A 21,184-nucleotide genomic window follows, 5' to 3' on the forward strand; every position below is an offset into this window, starting at 1 on the left:
GTTTCTGACCCCATGCCTGCCTCGGGTGAAAAGCACATCCTACTCCATACATATCCCAGTCACACTGACCAGCAACCTAGAACAGTGTTCTTGCTCCAAAGCAATGAGTTAATTTATACTGAGCTAAGTATGAGTGACTTGTGGCCAATGAGACCCCAAAGGCCATGTTCCACTGTGGCCATGGTTCCTATAACCTTTGTAGTCACAGAACAAATGACAACACTAAAGTCAAATACACCAGAGGGAAGACCAGGTAGGTCGGTTACAGACAAGTGGGGAATCTCTGTCATAGGCCTCAGATGCTGCCTGATGACATTTTTGACTTCTGGGTTTGGTGGAATCTTGGGGTCCACTGAGAATACGGTCTAAAGGTTTTGCCTGGCCAATGCATGTTAGGTCAGACAATAGAGATGGGCGATAAGAGGGTGCTGAAGATAGCCTGAGATAATTTGGCTCCAGATCTGTAACTTCTCAACCTCCACAACCAGGGCATTCCAATGAGGCAGTCACTGGCAGAATCTTCATCCAGGTAAACTTCAGTTCACGTCTGCAAAGACCAAACTTCTGCAGAGGGTCATGTGCTCAGTACCAGGGGTTAGGGGTCAGATGTATCTTCTGGGGTACACTTTCTTTTGGAGGAGCACCATAATGATGCTGGCTCCAGAGGCATGTAGGGAGGACCTTGGCCTCAGCCCCTGTCCAGGTTAGCCACAGGAGGCAGGGAATGAGTCCCTTCATACCTTACACCAACCCATCTCCTCCTTCTCAGTCCCCTGTGTGCACAGGTATGTCCCTGTAAAAAGCACAGGGTCTGAAGTGCTATCACATAGGTACCCCAAAGCTGGGCACACGGGACAGCCATGCAGACCTGGGGAGCATGGGGAAACAGTATGTAGAGAGCTGTCGCAAGTCAGGCAGGTGCTCTCTGCCTACAGTGGAGCCAAGGGAGGTCCTTCCAGTGTGTTCTTCCTCCCTGCCTGGAAACCTGCTCTCAGGAAGACAGACACAGAAGCCAAGGCATGGTGAGGATAGAGCCATGCTGTGCCCTAGAGAGTTTTGGCAATCACTAGAAAAACATAGGGGATCTGTAGGGGGCCCACCTGCATATCTTGCAGGCTAGTCTACCCACATTACCGCGGTAGGTGGGGCTGAAGAGCCTGGTCTGTCTGGGTGGGTGAGAGAGGACCTGAGCCCAGCAGGAGTTAGAGATGCTCGGGTACCCTCTTCATCCTCGGTTTGGAGACAAAGTGCCTGGTGGTGTTTTGGCTCTGCCTCTGAGGCCAGGCTTCTCCCCTGCCTCCTTCTGTTCGTTCCTTTGCCTTCTTCACCTGCCACCCTCCACGGACTTCCCTTCCTGCCTTCTGTTCCTGCTTCCCCTTTCTAGCCTTCATCTCTGCTTCCTTTCTCTGGACTTCCAGGTCTGCCTAGGTCCCTCCTCTTTTCCACTCTGTCCCCCAAGCCCCCCCCCCCCATCTAAGCTAGGTCACCTGCCGTCTTACCTACGGTGTAAGGCAGGATGTTCGCAGACCTTGTCTGGAGCGGTCTAGGGTGTGGCTCCCTTGGGTTGAGAAACTGAATTTCCTACTAAGTCTTTGGGGGTTTTCAGGACACCCCCTGCAAAAGCCTCTGGAGAATTGTAACGAGCGTGTTGGAGTCCAGATGCCCGGAGTTCGGTAAGTGTGGCAAACAGAGGCAGGCAGATAGGTTATTACACCCTCTGGGTTCCATCATATGTTTCACAGAGAAGTCACCATGCAGACCGCCCAGAGCTCCTGTCCCGGCAGCCCCCCAGATACCGGAGAAGGGTGGGAGCCAGTCCTATGCAGAGGAGAGGTCAACTTTGGAGGCAAGAAACGAGGCAAGGTAGGGGCAGTGTGCACCTGGGTGAAATTCAGCAGGCCTGCAATCCCCAAGTCTTACTTCCTCCACAAAGCCCAGAACTGGGGCACTCCTCATGACCTGAGTTCAGAGACCTCTACCAGATGGGCAAAAGTTGAGAATTGCTCTCTGCCCTAGAAAGAATGGAACCTTGAGGTTCAGGACTCCTGCCTCACTCCCCACTCCCCAGGGGAGAATATATTACAACGGCCACACCACACAGAGGCCTTGCCCCAAGAAGGGTATAAGGCCTGCCCTTCTGTAGCCTGCCTTGTCCCATAAGCCCAGCCTCCTCCCACATGCCCCAAATCTCTCCAGAACTCCTTCCAACCTAGCATCTACCAAATGCCCAGAATCTCCCAACCCAGTGCTGCCTACCCCCGCCCCCACCCTAAACCCACCAGCCCTCTATCCTGCAGTTTGTGAAGGTGCCAAGCAATGTGGCCCCCTCTGTGCTCTTTGAACTCCTGCTCACCGAGTGGCACCTGCCAGCCCCCAACCTGGTGGTGTCCATGGTGGGTGAGGAGCGACCTTTTGCTATGAAATCCTGGCTTCGGGACGTCCTGCGCAAGGGGCTGGTGAAAGCAGCTCAGAGCACAGGTAACGTTCCCCCTGGGCTGTGCCTGCCTGCGCCTGCTGCCCTGCTGCCCCTGGGGGGGGGGGGGGTCATTCCTTGGTGACATCACTTAGCCACGTTCGGTGATGCCCAGGGAGGCTATGGGAGCGGGTCACAGGGATGTGGTGAGGGTGAACTGAAAGGCTGTCCCCAGCTGGCCTGTGGTGAGAGGCTGAGGCCAGCCCTCCCTGAGAGCTACCCACTCCACTCATAGGCCATGGCCTCCCACTGCCCCTCACTGGTATCAGTGCACCAAGAAGCACTAAGGTGGGTGCCCACGCACCACTCTTGTGGAGAGATCTGACTAGTTGTAGATGCAAGAATCCAGCTCGTGGGCCTTATTTTTAAAATTCCTGGGTTTAGCGGGTGTCCTGCTTTCATTTCTGTGGCTGTGATAAATGCCTTGACCGTAAGCAACATAGGGAAGGAAGGATTTATTTGGCTTACAGTTCCACAGCTTACAATGTCACACGGCCCATTGTTTCAGAGACACGAAGGCAGGAATTCGAGGCAGTTAGTCACGTCTCACCCACAGCCAAGAGCAGAGAGAATAAACACATCTTTACTTACTCGTTCTCATCCAGCTTTCTCCTCTAAGGCAATGCAGGATCCTCTGCCTAGGGAATGATGCTGCCCTCGGTGGGTGGGGTCTTCCTACATCACTTTAGAACCAAGACAATCCACCACAGGCCACCTCACTGCCCACAATCCACCACAGGCCACCTCACTGGCCAAGCTGATCTAGATTAAGAGTCTCTTCCCAGGTGATTCTGGGTTGTGTCAAATTGACAGCCAAAACTAAGCAGCACAGGGGTCAGAGAGAGGCTCGACAATTAAGAGCACATACTACTCCTGCGGGGCATCTGGAGTTCAGTTCCCAGCACCCATGTCAGGCAGCTTGAAACTGCCTGTAACTCCAGCTCCAGGGAAATTCAACACCTCTGGTCTCCTCAGGCAACTTCACTCAGATGCATATGCTGACACACACTTACATAATTTGAAAAGAAGTAAAAAACTAACCAACACAGAACAAAGATATCTCAACGGGTAAAGACCTGAGTCCAATCTCCAGAGCCCATGCAGAAAGTTGGGCAAGGAGGCACGTACTGGTAGTCCCAGTGCTAAGGGAAACAGACAAGAAAGGCCCTGTAGTTTGCTGGCCTGCCAGACTTGCCAAATCAGTGAGCACCAGCTTCATCAGAGACTGTCTTATAGAGACAAGGTGACAGGCACCCCTGGCCTCCACATATGCCTGTTCCCTGACACAGGTGTCCCGCACACACAAGCACACATCCAGCAGGAGGGTTGGAGGTTCTGAGTCTCTCACTGCAGAAGTGGTTGTAATGAAAGAACACTTTGTAGTCAGATGCAGGTGGAAACTTTCTCATCCAGATCTTTGCCCAGAACAGGCTACAGGGCAGCATCTAGGATAAACTTTGGGAAAAGTCACTGTCTGCCGCTCACACGTCCTCCCTGAGCCTTAGTATCTCCGTCGGCCTCAAAATGTTACCCATGGAACACTGCGGCTAGTCTGAACTGAAGAGATCCTGTCTGAAAGAAATGGGGGGCAGGGAAGCATTTCCCATTACTGACTATAGATAGGGCTAGAGGATGGAGTTGGGCCAGTCAGCTGTGAGGACTCCAGGACCCTTCTTTCCCCCTCCCATAGGTGCCTGGATCCTGACCAGTGCCCTCTGTGTGGGCTTGGCCCGCCATATTGGGCAGGCTGTACGTGATCACTCCCTGGCTAGCACGTCCACCAAGGTCCGTGTAGTGGCCATCGGAATGGCCTCTCTGGACCGAATCCTTCACTGTCAACTTCTAGATGGTGTCCAGGTTAGTGGCAGGCTCATGGGACTATGGCTGACAGGGTTTGGTGAACTTGGGTGGGTGGAGGAAGCTATAGACAGACTGAAGAGCCACTCGCCGATGCCCTGACCGGAGTCAAGGAGGAGCTGCAGTGGGAAGACATGGGTTCCACGGGACCCAGCACTCCCCCAGCAGGTGGCAGCACCACTCAGGAATAAGGGCGGCAACCTGCTGCACTCCCCTTGGGAACCCGGACTGATAGCGCTCTATGCCCAGCCTGGCTGGATGGCTGTCCTCAAGTCCCAGAAAACCCTAGCCAGGTGGCTTCTGCTCATGCACATCCCCCACCCTGTGGACCGTGTAAGGCATAACCAATGAGAAGCCCAGGAGGCCCCACTGAGGTGAAGTCTGGACCCCAGCCCAGAAGAGTCTAGAAGGTGGAGCTTACACAGCCCTGGCCCCAGCTGTTTCCATGGTTCACTCATTCCAGAGAGGGCCCCCCGGCCCAGCAGTCCAGCCTCTCTCTGCCTGAGGGGTGGGGACTCTGAGGCCTTGCTGAAGCCTTGCCCAGGGCCCCAGCATGGCGTGCACAGCGCGGCAAGGCCCAGCCCAAGCTGCTCCTGAAGTCTCTGTGCCTCCCTATGTCTTCTTGGCACAGGAGGATACCCCCATCCACTACCCTGCAGATGAGGGCAGCATCCAGGGAGCCCTGTGCCCCCTGGATAGCAATCTCTCCCACTTCATCCTTGTGGAGCCAGGCGCCCTTGGGAGTGGGAACGACGGACTGGCAGAGCTGAGGCTGAGCCTGGAGAAGCACATCTCTCAGCAGAGGACAGGTTACGGGGGTAAGGCTCACTCTAGCTGCCCAGAGCAGCAGCACCTTGGGGATGTGGACGTGGAGATGTGGCATACATTAGCAAGAACTTCATGGAGGGTGGGAAAGGGCCTTCCTGGAAGCCCCCTCTCCCCCTGTATGCCTGAGCATACAAGGCCTGGGAAGAAGAGCAGTTGGGTGGGATGGGACAATGGCACTGCTAGCTAGATAGTATGGCCCTGGCTAGGCAGCCACCTCCTGGCCAGACAACAGGGCAGTTACCATTGTTTTAATTGGTACTGCTCTGGCAGCAGACTCTGCTAATCCCAGCTCTGTCTTCCCAGAGACACAGTCCCCTCCACTGCCACCAGGGAGCAGAATTGCCTGACATAATGAGTGTATCCATTCTGGCTAATGGAGGGTGTGAAAGAGAGATGGACTGGGAAAATATTAGAGGACAAACAATATTTATAAACCACTATACCATTGCTTAGAATGTATGCGAATAATATGTTAACAAACAACGATGCAAGTCTTCAGTGAAGCCAGTACACTTTAACAGTGGAAACGGATCTGATACCACAAAGGCCTCCCCGGGACCCCAGCAGCTTGGGGTTGCTCCCACAACTTCTCTCCCTTTGTTGGCCCAGTGCATCTCTTCCGATGCAGAGCAACTCTTTCCTGTGCTGGCAGAGTAGCTACCTAGCCACGGCGTGGCTACCCGTGGCAGGTGGCAGGTACCACCAGGGTTCATTTCTCTCAAGTTACTTTGTGCTTAAATTGTCACGTGCCAGTTCTGGGCAGTACATACATAGGGTTGAAGTCTTGGGCCCATGGCTCAGGGATTTGATACGCTGTCTAGGTTCACCCTTGGTTTGAAAGAGGAGGGTGGGAGGTAGGGGAGCCATCATAGGCTGGGGATGTAGCTCAGTTAGCAGAGTGCTTGTCTTTTGTACACAAAGCTCTGGGTTTAATCCCCAGTGCAGAATAAATGAAGCACTGTGGCACACACCTGTGATCCTAGCACTCCTGAGACGGAAGCAGGAAGCAGGGCACCCTCCTAAACTACATTTCAAAGTCAAGAGCAGACTGGGCTATGTCAGACTCTGTTTTAAAAAAAAAAAACTCTAAGAGCATATATAGGGGGAGGAAGTCTCCCTCAATCACAGACATAGGGGAGGGGAGAAGGGGGGAAGTGGGAGGGAGGGGGGAATAGGAAGAAACAAGGGAAGGGCTAACAATCGATATGTAATATGAATAAATTAATAAAAAAATAAATAAAAATAAAAAATAAATAAAAATGACATACAAAAAGAAAAAAGGAAATAAGGAAGGAAGAAAGGAGGGAAGGAAGGAAGGAAAGAAAGAAAGAAAGAAAGAAAGCTTTTACCAGGTCAGGGTGCATCAGAACCATGGTAGCTGGGTATGTCTGAAGTTGGGGATGGTTGCTCATCTAGCAAAAAGCATCTGAATTTTCGCTTTTTGAGCATCAAATGGCCTCTTGGCTGCTCTGCCCACAGGGACCAGTAGCATCCAGATCCCTGTCCTCTGCCTGCTGGTCAATGGTGACCCCAGCACCCTGGAGGTAAGGGCAGGGAAAAGGGAGGGCATGACTGGAGGCCTGGAGGATGGCATGGTTGCACGGGGCATCCACACGGTGGTGTGGAGGGCTGAGGTACCTCCTAAACATCATCTTCATATCACCTTCTCTGCCTCCTCAGAGGATTTCCAGGGCAGTGGAGCAGGCTGCCCCATGGCTGATTCTGGCAGGTTCTGGGGGTGTTGCAGATGTACTTGCTGCCCTGGTGAGCCAGCCTCATCTCCTGGTGCCCCAGGTGGCTGAGAAGCAGTTTAGAGAGAAGTTCCCCAGCGAGTGTTTCTCTTGGGAAGCCATTGTGCACTGGACAGAGCTGGTATATGCTACTGGGGCTGCTATAGCTATCTGCTGCCTCTGCCTTCCTGTCTTCTCTGTGTGGGGATGCTCTTCCTGAAAGTCCTGCAGGCCTAGCTTGTACCCTCTCTTCCTATCACACCTCGGGAGAGAGAGACAGAGAGAGAGACAGAGAGAGAGACAGAGAGAGAGACTGACAGAGAGAGAGAGAGAGAGAGAGAGAGAGAGAGAGAGAGAGAGAGAGAGAGAGAGAGAGCAGACAGCTAGCCTGTTAATTTGTGGGTGATCCTGAGCTAGGCTTTGTGGGTCAGCGGGGAGAGTGGTTCATCTGAGAACCCTTCCAGGCTCCATTCAGACTTCAAGACCTCTTCCTGGTCTTAGCTACAGAACATTGCTGCGCACCCCCACCTGCTCACTGTGTACGACTTTGAGCAAGAGGGTTCTGAGGACCTGGACACCGTCATCCTCAAGGCACTTGTGAAAGGTGAGCCAAGTAGACCAGCCCTGAGAGGCAGCAAGACTTAGCTGTGCTCACGGTGGATGCCTGTCAGCCCTTCCCAGGTAGGAAAGATGACTCGCAGATTCACAAAGCATTTCTGAAGTGTTTAGTTCAGTAGCTTATAATCTAGGCTCAGAGCAATGTTACCATCACCAATTCGGGAGCTTTTCTATCACTCCACCCAAACCCCAATAGCCTTAGCAACAACCTCACCTTGTCCCTAAGCCCTGGTTCCCCACCTGTTTTCTGTCTATGAATCTGAGCATTGGGGCCATTTTGCATGGATGAATTACAGTCCATGTTACTTGTGCCCAGCTTCCTTCATAAAGCACAATGTCTCGCAGACCCATCCCCTTGGCAGCCTATGCCAGGAAGCCCTTCCTTTCCAAAGGCTGAGTTCTAACATTTACTGTGTAAAAGTACCATCAGTCTGTCCACTCAGCCACTGATGGAGATGTTAGATTACCACCCAGGCTTGTCAGTGCAAGGGAGCTGACCTGGAAAAGGTGTACACAGGCTGGAAGTCGGGAGAGGCAGTGCTGAGGAAGGTGTGGGGGCCATACCTAAGAAAGGGGCCACTCTAAGAGGGCCTGGGATATCTGGGGCTGAGGATGTGGCTCAGGTGGGAGAATGTTTGCCTAGCATTTACAAGGCCCTGGCTTCAATTTCAGCACCACATAAACCAGATGTGGTAGCTTATACCCTGGTAGGCAGGAGGTGAGCAACTCAAGGTCTCATTTGGCTACATTGGCAAATTCAAGGTCAGCCCAGCCACTCCCCTTCCCAAAACAGGCCCAAGAAGCCACACACAGGACTACATAGTGGCTTTCAGTGAGTCATGGTCTCATGGAGGCAAAAGCCTGGTGCTCTTAACTCTGGGGCTTAGGGGTACCTGTGTGCAGCCATCCCCATGGGAGAAATGTACTTTGATGAGAACATATGTTCCTGTCCTTCTCTTGGGCAGGGAGATGCTGGCCAAGGGGCTACATTACTGGAAGCATGCTTCTGCCTCCCCAGACCATGTCCAGGGGAGGGAGGTTCTGGGGTGTCACCCCTAAGTGCTTAGTCCTGTGCCTCTTGCTACTTACTGTTCAGAAGTAGTTGCCAACACCCACCAAGTCCTCACAGAGTCCCAGTCCCTCCTCTCCAGCTTTGCGGGATTCACTCCCCCCCCCCCCCACCTCCCACAGCCTGCAAGAGCCACAGCCAAGAGGCCCAAGACTACCTAGATGAGCTCAAGTTGGCTGTGGCCTGGGACCGTGTGGACATTGCCAAGAGCGAGATCTTCAATGGGGACGTGGAATGGAAGGTGCCCCCCCCCAAACTACCCAGACCTGATTTGGGAACATCGGGCCAGGAATACATTGAGGCTTGAGGAAGTGGGGTCCCAGGGGCATCAGCTGTTGCCCCGGAGGGGGGGGGGCGTCAAGAAGATGCTAGGGAACTCCCGAAAGTCCAGGCTGGAGTGTGGGAATCCTAACATGCTTAGTGTCAATTCACCAGGCCCTTCCTTTCCCTGGCACCTGAGGGCAGCATGCTCTGCTGACCCTTGCCTGCTCCGGCTTCAGGGTACAGGTTGGGGTGCCCAAGGAGGATGTTCCGCCTCTCTCCCTCCCTCTTACTGTCTTGATTTCCTCCTCTACTGGGTGAATCCAGTCTTGCGACCTGGAAGAGGTGATGACAGACGCCCTCGTAAGCAACAAGCCTGACTTCGTGCGCCTCTTTGTGGACAGCGGTGCTGACATGGCTGAGTTCCTGACCTATGGGCGGCTGCAACAGCTTTACCACTCCGTGTCCCCCAAGAGCCTCCTCTTTGAATTGCTGCAGCGCAAGCATGAGGAGGGTCGGCTGACACTGGCTGGCCTGGGTGCCCAGCAGGCCCGGGAGCCGCCCATTGGGCTGCCAGCCTTCTCACTCCACGAGGTCTCGCGCGTGCTCAAAGATTTCCTGCATGACGCCTGCCGCGGCTTCTACCAGGACGGGCGCAGGATGGAAGTGAGTAGAGCTAGGTTGGGCCAGGGAATGCTGGGCAGGCTGGATGTTGACCCCATGTTCTGCAGGAGAGAGGGCCACCCAAGCGGCCCACAGGCCAGAAGTGGCTGCCCGACCTCAGTCGGAAGAGTGAGGACCCTTGGAGGGACCTGTTCCTCTGGGCTGTGCTGCAGAACCGTTATGAGATGGCCACATACTTCTGGGCCATGGTGAGCAGCCACCTCAGTCCACGGTTTCCTTGGGCATCCCGAGAGGCAGACTGGGGAACGTTGGGACCTCCTAACACCCTGTTTCTCCATCTTCCAGGGCCGGGAGGGTGTGGCTGCTGCTCTGGCGGCCTGCAAGATCATAAAGGAAATGTCCCACCTGGAGAAGGAGGCAGAGGTAGCCCGCACCATGCGTGAGGCCAAGTATGAGCAGCTGGCCCTCGGTGAGTGACAGGCAGAGGGCCTCTACCTCTCTTCCCTTGCAGACACCCCTGAAAGCCACGTGGCTCAGGGTAGCCCCCTTCCCCCCATGGCCTCCTGTGTAGAGCAGAGCACAGAGCAGTTCCTTCTGAGGGTGGAGGTCAGGAAGTCCTGACAGGAAGATGGAATTGTTACAGTACATGATAGTCATGTGCTGGGCCCTGCCACAGGGTAGAAGCCATTTGTGGTCATTGAGTCCCTCACAGTCCTGAAGGGGAAGGGCCAGAGAAGGTCAGAGGTTGGGAAGGTCCTTGAGGCCAGGAAGGGACTCTCAGTGGCCCTGTAGTACAAGAGGTCTGGCTAGACCCTAAGAAGTAGACTCAGGACACATGCTGGAGCCAGGCTTCAGCACCTCATCCCAGCAGCTGGCTTTGTGCACAGATCTTTTCTCTGAGTGCTACAGGAACAGTGAGGACCATGCCTTTGCCCTGCTGGTGCGTCGGAACCACAGCTGGAGCAGGACCACTTGCCTGCACCTAGCCACTGAAGCTGATGCCAAGGCCTTCTTTGCCCATGATGGTGTACAAGTAAGTGGCTGATCAGCTTAAGGATGGCTAGTGGGCAAGAAGGGTCGGCAGGGCTCAGGCTACCCACACAGGACACTGAGGTACCTCAGATAATGTCCCAGCCTGCAGCTTCTAGCCCAAGTCCAAGCTAAATAGGGGAGGGACCAGGAGAGTGGCTGTGTTCCAGCTTCCCCCATCAGAGGTGCTTTTCTAGCTTGGGTGTTGGGCCCAGCAACACCTGTTCTCAGTCTGGTTGTCCCTAACCCCAGTCCATAATTCTGCTATTGAAAGGTTACAACAGGCCTGGGGGTGTGGCTCAGTTCATAGAGTGTCCAGCATGCTTGAAGTCCTGGGTTCAATCCCCAGCACTGAGTACACCAGGCAGAGTTCATAGATCTAAACCAGGATAGGCCAGCAATCCTATCACTAGGAAGGCGGGAACAGAAGGATCAGGGGCTCAAGGTCATCCTCAGCTATGTAGTTGATAGTTATACTGGTTTGTATGAGACTGCCTCAAAGAAATAAAAGGGGAAGGCTGGCAGGCTGCAGGACAGTCAAAGCATGCTCCTGGAAAGAGTCTGACCAGGTCCTGCCACAGCAGGCGCTCCAGGGGCCTGGGAAGGGCAGCTCAGACACAGGGCCCTATGTGAGTAAAAGTGTGCTGGTACTCAACCAGCCAGAACACGTGACTTTATCCTAGGCATTCCTGACCAAGATCTGGTGGGGAGATATGGCCACAGGCACGCCCATCCTACGGCTGCTGGGTGCCTTCACCTGCCCAGCCCTCATCTACACCAACCTCATCACCTTCAGGTAGGTGGATGTTGGCCGCCGCAGGTGCCAGAGTCTCACCGTTCACGCTGTTCACAGCCCAGTGCAAGCCCCTCCCCATTCTTCTCAGTAGGCCCGGTACTTCCTTCTGTGTGCTTGGGATGTTCTCCCCTGTGTTGCAGTGAGGATGCTCCGCAGAGGATGGGCCTGGAAGAGCTGCAGGAGCCGGACAGCTTGGATGTGGAAAAGAGCTTCCTGTGCAGCCAGGGCGGCCAGTAAGGGGGTGGCAGGGTGTGTGTGTGTGAAAGGCATAGAGGGGGCCAGGAAGGATGGAAAGAGTTAGGAGACTGGGAAAGATAGAGTAGGCCTGGGAAAGATGGAGGACGAGAAAAAATAAAAGATGGAGAGAGAGTGAAGACTACTACTAAGTGTGGCCAGCTGCTGGGCACGTGGTAGACAGAGACAGGCACCCATGGGGCACTGGGATTAGGTACCTCCTCACCATGGTGACCTCCTCTGCACCCACACAGACTGGAGAAACTGACAGAGGCACCAAGGGCTCCAGGAGATCTAGGCCCACAAGCTGCCTTCCTGTTTACACGGTGGCGCAAGTTCTGGGGTGCTCCTGTGACTGTGTTCCTGGGGAATGTGGTCATGTACTTCGCATTCCTCTTCCTGTTCACCTATGTCCTGCTGGTGGACTTCAGGCCACCTCCCCAGGGGCCGTCTGGGTCTGAGGTTACCCTCTATTTCTGGGTGTTCACACTGGTGCTGGAGGAAATCCGACAGGTCAGTAGCCAGCATGACCCACTCCTGGGCTCTGTAACTCACTCAGGCTATGTTATATGTGCCTGCTTTGGGGGTCTGTTAAGATTTTTCCATCTCTAGGACAAGACCACTGTGTGGCCTTCCTGTCAACCCAGCCTACTAAATCCTGGTCCTGGTCACAGATTGAGCCCCAGGCCCAACTCCAGACCAATCCATGATCTTTATCAGACTAAGCCCTGATCCTAGTCACAAACTGAGGCTTGATGTTGATCACAGTCTGAGCCCTGGTCCCGGTCACAAACTGAGCCCCAATCCTAGAGCCAAAGTGAGCTGATTTTAGCTCCATACTGAGCCCTGACCTCTGCTCCATATTGATCATGATCATGATTTCCTAGTCAGAGTCTGAACCCTGACCCGAGACATTGGCCAAATCCAGACACTCATTGTACCCTGACCTTGAGTTTTAGTCACAGACAGTCCTGACTCCAAGTACAGGTTGACCTCATTTCTGTCCCGAGTCTTAGCCCTGAAATCTCTTCAACTGTTACCCCCAGGCCTAGCCATACACTGGGTTCTGGTCACCAATTGATTCTGATCAACTTGGCAAACGGAGCCCTGATCCATGCAGATCCCACCCTGCAACCAGCCTTTCTCTGTCTGCCAGGGCTTCTTCACGGATGAGGACACACACTTGGTGAAGAAGTTCACTCTGTATGTGGAAGACAACTGGAACAAGTGTGACATGGTGGCCATCTTCCTGTTCATTGTTGGTGTCACCTGTAGGTTTGTACCTCACATGAGCTGGTGGACAGGCTCTATGAGGCCCACTCAGCCCTCAGAAACCCTAGTGTGCTCCCGGAAGCTGCCTTTTGGCCATTTGGCTAGTGTATTTTGTGTCGTGGTGAAAGCCTCTTGCCCTTCATGGGCACCAGCAGCCTTATCTGGCCTTTGTCCCTCTCCAGGATGCTGCCCTCGGTGTTTGAGGCTGGCCGCACCGTCCTGGCCATTGACTTCATGGTGTTCACACTTCGGCTCATCCACATCTTTGCCATTCACAAGCAGCTGGGTCCTAAGATCATCATTGTAGAGAGGATGGTGGGTTCTCAGGACCCTGACCCTTGAGGGGGTGAAGCAGTGGGACCCCAAGCCTGAATAGATGGGGAACTTTGACTCAGTGGATAGTAAGTCCTCAGGACCCTAAATCTGGGGGCATTGCGGGGGGTGTTGAGTCCCTTGAGATCTTAGCCCTGGATAGCTGAGGAGCCCTAAGGAACACTGACTCAGATGGTAAGAGCCCTAAGCTTTAACTCTGGAAGGGGGTGTGAGCCACCACTGCATCGACCTAGAGGGGTGACTCCTATAATCCCTGCCTTGGGTATATGGGAAACCTGTAGAACTCTAGCTCTGGGTGAAGGTGAGCTCTCTGGGACCTTAACTTGGGTTAGGGGTGAGCCCCCTCAGACCTTGACCTTGGGTGATGGTGAGCCCCATGGTATCTCAACCCTGGGGAGCAATGAGAATCCTGGGACCGCCAACCCTGGATGAGGGGGTAAGTCCTAAAACCCCACCTAAGGTGGTGTTGAGAACCCCAGGCCTGGGAGGGGATGCTCCCCCTGGGACTCTCATCTTCCATTGAGTTGAGAACCCTGAAGCTCCAATCCTAGGTAAGGGTAAGCTCTCTGGACTCCAACCTGGGGGAGAGTGACCCCTCTGTGACCCCTAGGGGTGGATTCCCACCCATGCTCTGTGACCCTCCCTCTGCAGATGAAGGATGTCTTCTTCTTCCTCTTTTTCCTGAGTGTGTGGCTCGTGGCCTATGGCGTAACCACTCAGGCCCTGCTGCACCCCCACGACGGCCGACTGGAGTGGATTTTCCGCCGCGTGCTCTACCGGCCTTACCTGCAGATCTTTGGGCAGATCCCTCTGGATGAGATTGATGGTTTGTTTTGAGCCTAAAGGGTGGGCTGGTGGGATCCAGGATATGTGTCCCTCCGCTGGGACTTCTTTGTCACCATGTCCCTGGCTGGAAATGGTTGGGACAGTATCATAAGTCTAGGCCACAGGCCTTGCATGTGTTCCAGGTTGAGATCCAGAGTAGGGCAAGATACAGCCAGCATGGAGTCCCCCCTGGGCGTTGGAGACAGGGGTCTCGTGAGGGGCAGACGATAGGCAGACACTCTGAGCACAGCATGAAGAACCCAGCCCACCCTGGCCATTCTATGTTGCTGCGTCAGCTGGCTGCAGTCTCCCCGTGATCCATCTGCTCACCATCTGCAACTGTCTTGCCTCCACTGGGGATCCATCAACCTGTGTGTGTTGCCTGTTGGTGTCAGTGGGGTGTGGCTTAGTCTGTAACCATGGGTGTCCCTTCAAGCTAGGCCCTGCACCTAGTTAGGGCTGATGGAGAGTTTAGGGATCTCATGACAAGTGGGTGCAGACCTGTACTTACTGCAGGGGTCTTGTGGGTGGTGGAGGAAGGGCAAACAGAGGGATTCGGCTCACTGGGTTGGAAAGAGGCCTAGAGGGTTGGGGCTCAGGACAGCGGTTCCACATGGCGCTGCTGGACATGTACAGGCTTAGAGATGGGGTGCAGATTGAGGCATAGGGGTCAGTGTTCAGGCTAGCGTCAAGGGAGATGGGGTTATCTAATCATGAGGCCATGCAGTTTGGATGGGCAGTAGAGACCTGACCCCAGCCATGCTCAGGGAGGCCACTAATGAGGCTGGGTCAGCAAGCACGGCACTTGATGAATATTTGTCAATAGATAACAGTGAGACTGGAGTAAATCCAGGCCTCCAGGGCTGGAAATTAACTTCTAATTGGGGTGTTCCCAAGCCATACCCTGGGCTGTTTTCTTCTTCCTTTGATGCTTGCTCAGCCCGAGCCATCACTTTTCTAGGCCATTAGCTTAAACAGACATTGCCTGCCTCTCCCTTCCCCCCTCACCATATGGCCTCATGGCCTCAGTCCCTGGGGGCAGAAAGAGGAAGGTACGTGCCCCAGCCAGGGCAGCTCTGGTGTTTCAGTTCTTTACAACTCCAGTTTCTCCTCCACAGGTATTGGGAAACAGGCTCAGGCCAGCTGACAGCTTAGAAGGGCAGCAGGGTGGCTGGTCCTTGGTCTAGGCATGGAGGCTACGGCAGGGTCAACAGAACCATGGTAGATGTGGCAGGTAGAATGAGCCATTAAACAGCCTTGCCAGTCCCCTCCCTAGGTTCCCAAGGTGTCCTTCCCCACACACTGTGTCTACGGTACTGAAAGTGGACTGGTATTCTCTAACGTGTCTTTGCTCAGAGGGGAAACTGAGGCCTGGGTGATACTGGCTATGTCTATGAGGTATAGAGTCCTCCCCTCCCCTCCCCTCCCCTCCCCTCCCCTCCCTTCCCCTCCCCTCCCCTCTCCTCCCCTTTATACACCACCACACTCGCTCCTTCTTCCACCAGACTCTGGGCCCCAGGGCCGTATTTGTGTTCAACCAGGCCACATAGGCCTTCTGAGACCTCAGGCAGGATGTAGATTTGCTGATTTACAAAGAAGGGCTTGATTTCCCCTCTGGGGCACCTAAGGGAGGGAAGAGAGTAGAGGAAGAGAGCCTGGAACAGATTCATAGGCTGTGAGGGGCGGCCAAGGCAGCCTTGGAGATAGCAAGATGGGATGTGGCCCTCTTAGATGGCCGCATGCACCCTTCCCTACAATACAGCGCTCCGTAACTCAGCCATGGGTTGAACTGATCACAAAAAACTCACTGGGGCAACAAGGCAGGGCTTTGTGCCAGAAAGGGAGCCAGGGTCAGAGAGATGCCAGTACATACAGGTGAAAGTCAAACATCCCCAAATTGCACCCCAAGGCAGGCTCCCTGGAGCATCATCATAACACAGAGACCCGGAAGCAGTCATCAATGAGATGTACAGGTGGCGCACCTGCACGCACATGCATATATGCCCACACCTACTTACACACAGGCTGTCATGCACCAGCACACAGCCTGGAGAAGACAGGGAATGGAGCCAGGATGAGGGATGGCAACCTCAGCCTATGCTGCCATCTGCCCTGCAGGCTTGGCCAGCTGTGGCCGGGGTGAGGCTCTGCAGGGGAGAAGCATACGTAAAGGAGATGGCAGCTCTGAGCGGCTAGTGTTGTGACCCAGAGCTCTTGGGGGATGCTCAGGGCTTTGGGAACTCCAAGAGTGGGCAGAGGTACCTGGAAAGTTGAGGACTCGCTCTCAGCTGGGAGCTCTAGGTAGGAAAGGCTTGGGCAGGAAACCTCTCTGGTATACACGGAGTTGTTCCATGCAATGACAGGCAGAAGTGGGTTCCACGACTCCCGTCCTCGCTTCCACTTTTCATATGGACTTGGCTTGCCTCCGTGGCCTGCGACCCTTCCTGGAGTCCCGGTGGAGAGGGCCGATGATGGGCAGTCTACTTTTTGGTTTGATGCAACTGGGGCTGGCTTTTCACGATGGGACTTTTGGTGCTGAAACTAGCCAGCCCCATGTGAACCAGGCCCCTGGTTGCCTAACCAGCACCTGCACCCTGGTGGCCTAGGCTTGGAACCATACTCCCAGGCTAAAGGTGCCTGCTTGCCTTGCAGAGGCCCGTGTGAACTGTTCCCGTCACCCTTTGCTGCTGGAAAGCTCAGCTTCTTGCCCCAATCTCTATGCCAACTGGCTGGTCATTCTCCTGCTGGTCACCTTCCTGCTGGTCACTAATGTGCTACTTATGAACCTTCTGATCGCCATGTTCAGGTATCCTCCTGCCTCCACTCCTCCCTGCCACATGCCCTCACTAACCCATGCTCCCTCTTAGTGGGACTGGTTTCTGGGTGCCAGCAGAGATAGGACCCATGTCCCTAAGTATTTTGCTGCTGGGTCCACTGGGCTAGACCTGCAGTAGAGAGTCAACACCCTAGGTATGGACATACTGTGAGCCCTTCTCTTCCCCCAGCTCAACAGCTACTTTCTAACTTACCAGGAAGGAGGGTGGGTCTACAGGGATCAGGGATCAGCACTGTGTAAACACCCCCAGTGAGTAGGCCCACTGCAGTATACCTGTGACTGTGACTGAAGGGTGCTGGGCCCCCATCCTAGCCTCCTTTCTCTTGCTGTGATAAAAAAAAAAACTGACTGAAAGCAATTTAGAGGAAGAAAAGGTTTATTTCCTCTTACATTCCCAGATCATAGCCCATCACTGAGGGAAGTCAGGGCAGGTGCTCAAAGCAGGAACCACAGAGGAACGCTGTTTGCCAGCTCGCTCAGGCTCATCTTTAGTTAGACTTCTTACACAGCTGAAGACCTCTTGCACAGGGAATGGTGCAGCCCACAGTGGACCATTAATAGTCAATATAACACCCCCCCCCCACAGACATGCCCACAGGCCAGTGTGATCTTGGCAGTCCCTCAACTGTGGTTTCCTTCTCAAGTGACTCTAGGCTATGTCAGGTTGACAGTTAAAGCTAACTATGTTAGCCTCCATCTCTCTGAAAGGGCCCCCAGCACAGCCTGGTTACCCATTGGTGGACGCAATGGGGGATGGCATAGAGGGATTGGGAGGGGAAGGGTGAGATGAAGGGTGGGGAGTGGAATACAGGATGGGGTGGCACGTGGGGTGGGAGGTAGGTGCCGGCTTGAGATAGGATGCGCCCACGAGCAAGGAGAGCAGCTTATAAGGCGAGGGTTTGGCTATGTGTCCTGTAGCTACACATTCCAGGTGGTGCAGGGCAACGCTGACATATTCTGGAAGTTTCAGCGATACCACCTCATTGTTGAATACCATGGGCGACCGGCCCTGGCCCCGCCCTTCATCCTGCTCAGCCACCTGAGTCTGGTGCTAAAGCAGGTCTTCAGGAAGGAAGCACAGGACAAGCGACAACACCTGGGTGAGGCCACGGCCTGGATGGCCCTACTCCCACGGGTTCCACTGTTCGAGGAGACTCACAGAAAGGAGTGGGGTTCCTCATCTAGGCCCTGTCCAGGCTAACCTGGACAAAACTTCAGATCCAGCCTAGACAACCACAGGGTCAGCCTGTCTCCTTGCAGTCCCAAATCCCTGCACGGGGGCTTATTTCTGCCATCTACCTTGCTGCCCTGCCTAGTGGCATCTGCCTCTGCTTTCCCTTGCATTAGCCTGGGCCTGGACTCTTGCCCTAGGGGCCCTCACAGCTCTCTGAAACTTGCTGCTGTCTCCCACCTTGCCAGAAAGAGACTTGCCTGACCCCTTGGATCAGAAGATCATCACCTGGGAAACGGTCCAGAAGGAGAACTTCCTTAGTGCCATGGAGAAGCGGAGGAGGGACAGCGAGGGGGAGGTGCTGAGGAAAACGGCACACAGGTGGGGCAGCCTGTGGCGCCGCAGGCAGCAGGCAAATGCCATCACTCCTTTTCCTGGGCTGTCCAGAGATGTAGAAAGGGCCCTGCCTGGAGGCAGGTGGACTCAAGACGCAGCAGGGCTGGGCTGACCTTCATCGGCTGAGTGTTTATGAGCGGCAATGAGTCTGGGAGGGGCTCCCCACTGGGAGCATGTGAAGGTGGGGGAATATCTAGCCTTTTCAGTAATGAGTGGGGGGTCTGCCTTAAGGCTGGGTGAGACCCTCTAGTGCCAGTAACAGAACCTCTGAGCTGAGGAAACATGGCTGGGTCACAAGACCCAGCACTCCAGCCTCTTGTTCTAGGAGAGTGTATGTGTGTGGGTTGGGAGTGTAGGTACATAATTAGGCATTTTGCATCCTCTTCCTCCTTTCTCAAGTCGGTGCGGGATGGGGGAAGGCTGCTTATAGGGATGGCCTGCTGTTTCTCCTCTTGCTCGGTGGTCGATTCCAAGAATGAATAGCTCTATCCTCAATCTCTAGGAGGGCACAGAAGTGCTCCATATCCACAGACAGGCCCCAGATCAAGATAGGAAGGACAGTAGAGCAAGAGGCAACAGCTGCCTGAGGCCCTGAGACCAGCAGTTAGGGTGGGCAGGCTCCCCCTAGTGGAGTGCCATGGAAGCAGGCACATCTGCAGCTGCTCCTGCTTTCCACAGAGTGGACTCAATTGCCAAATACATCGGGGCGCTGAGAGAGCAAGAAAAGAGGATCAAGTGTCTGGAATCACAGGCAAGCCAGCACCCCGTTGTCCATTATTCTTCCTGAGGTGGGGCCAACTCCCCAACTACCACAGCCCTGTACCAGCTTCCCGATGAGCAGCAAGCATTAGGGCCCGCCCAGAGTGGAAGGATCATGGGCAGGGATGGGCGAGACTTCAGGGCAAAGGTTTGTGTTGGCCTATGCTTGTCCAACCCACTCTAGAGACTAGAGTGAGTCCAACAAAACCCAGGTTCAGCACCACACGCTGTCACCATCCTTTGTCATGCCCATGAGGGTGCCTGGTCCAGAGTGTGAAGTCCCAGGGCAGCAGCAGTAGTAGCCCTGGCAGGGGGGAAACCACATGGGAGGGACTCCCTATGCCAAAATCCCCACCCCTCCCTTGGCTTCCTCCAGGCCAACTACTGTATGCTCCTCCTGTCCTCCATGACTGACACAGTGGCTCCAGGAGGCGTCTACTCAAGTAAGTGTTGGTTCAGGACAGGGAAATGAGATGGGCATAGGCTCCTCCCTCCAGCCACCCAATTAGGGTGAGAGCAAGGCTGCTGCAGGCTGCCTATCAGGCCCTGCCTTCCCCACCTGTGCTGGAGGTTGCTGCTGCCCTTGGCAGGCCACTGTTGCTGAGGCATACAGGTGCCCAGGGCAGAGGCTGAAGTGTCCTACGCTCTGCCTAACACTGACCCTGCTGACCTTTCCACTTTCCATGACTGTCCCTTGCCTCTCTCCTGCCTTGCCTTGCCCTGCTCCAGCTGGGACTCCACCACTGAAGGTCCTTTCTCCCTTCCTTGCTCCCAGGCTCTCAGAACTGTGGTCGCAGGAGTCAGCCAGCCTCTGCTAAAGACAGGGAGTACCCAGAGGCTGGCCTGCCACCCTCAGACACCTGACATGGAAAAAACCACTTGTCCTAGAGCCCCAGGCCTGGTCATCTTGAGCTTCTGGGACACATCAACCTCCCCCTACTCCCAGCAGCCCCCAGAAATGGCCTTCAAGGCCTTGCCACAGGCTACTTCTTGGACATCCCTGCCTATCGGAATGAAGCTTATGTCCCTTGCCACCTCTCTGGGAGCCCCAGTGGTACCTTCTCCAGGAGGGGAAGTTTTCTCATGTCATACCTGGAGCTTTCACTGATTTGGACTGGCCAGCCAGAACTGGCCAAGTCCCCACAGGACACCATCTGCCTAGGTGGGGCTACTTAGGTCTAGCCTGTTCCTACCGAGTTCCCAAGAAACCAATCTCCTGAACACTGGAGGTTTCTTTCTGCCCTCAAAGACCCACTCTTCACCAGCTGACCAGCTTCTACAGGACAGGACTCCAGGTCAACTGCCATCAGCTCCCACGCTTTTGCCCCCCCCCCCCACTAGCATTATCTGTATGACCATCCTGGCAGTAACCCCAAGATACTGTTCAAGGGTAGCCGATGCTCCTTTATTTTCTATAAAGCCTGTAGACCACCTCAACTCAAGCTAAACTGGACCACAAGGGTTGCTGAACACACATTTCAGTCACCTGGGGTGCAGGGAGGGTTATCTGACCCACTGAATGGCATCTTGGCTCCTTCCATTGCTCCTCAAATGAAATGACCACCTAGGCTGCTGCTTCTTTTTAGGGGGAAACTCAAGTCCTGAAATGGGGAGTGCAGAGGCTAGGGCAGACCTGGTGCTTAGCAGGCTAGGCTAGCTAGCTGGGTCAAAGTCCCTGGCCTCCACAGGAAATACTCACGTACCTTCCCTGCATCCTTCTCTTCCTCCCTGACCCAGCTCCCGCTGAATGACCTAGCATCAGCCTATAGCATCAGCTGTGTCCTACAGAGGTCACAAGTCCTGGAGACACACACCCAAGACACCAGCTATATGCTGGCTCACAATCTACCCTCTCCCAATATATAGCCTGCGATCTGCAAAGGCCTAGTGAGGAAACTGCACTGGTTTCTAGGGGGCCAGATTTTTGTTCATCAAGTACCATCAGGGCACAAAGCTGGACATGGCTAGGAGCCCAGTCTCTCTAGGTAGCTTCACCAGTGACAAATGTAAACAGTAGTCCCCACTGGACACGGAGGGCAAGGCGAGGCTGGTGTAGATGCAGTCCTGTAGTTA

The 21,184-nt window shown here is 54.5% G+C and overlaps 1 protein-coding gene across 1 annotated transcript; it reads left to right on the forward strand.

The window, feature by feature from the left end:
- Positions 1–877: 877 nt before the first annotated feature.
- Positions 878–21,112, forward strand: TRPM5 (transient receptor potential cation channel subfamily M member 5; the record flags this gene model as incomplete). Its single annotated transcript, XM_084802747.1, has 26 exons — positions 878–914; positions 1,607–1,673; positions 1,743–1,863; positions 2,298–2,478; positions 4,164–4,330; positions 4,962–5,148; positions 6,638–6,702; positions 6,839–7,030; positions 7,390–7,492; positions 8,698–8,816; positions 9,164–9,502; positions 9,568–9,708; positions 9,806–9,929; positions 10,348–10,493; positions 11,173–11,285; positions 11,426–11,518; positions 11,774–12,032; positions 12,676–12,794; positions 12,974–13,106; positions 13,776–13,950; positions 16,602–16,755; positions 17,704–17,885; positions 18,205–18,337; positions 19,031–19,103; positions 19,488–19,554; positions 19,887–21,112. The coding sequence occupies 26 exons, from the start codon at positions 878–880 to the stop codon at positions 19,973–19,975; spliced, it is 3,579 nt and encodes a 1,192-aa protein (XP_084658873.1). The 3' UTR covers positions 19,976–21,112.
- Between the last annotated feature and the right edge of the window lie 72 nt (positions 21,113–21,184).

This window comes from Acomys minous (genome assembly GCF_964271855.1).
Source record: "Acomys minous genome assembly, chromosome: 2".
Taxonomy (NCBI): domain Eukaryota; kingdom Metazoa; phylum Chordata; class Mammalia; order Rodentia; family Muridae; genus Acomys; species Acomys minous.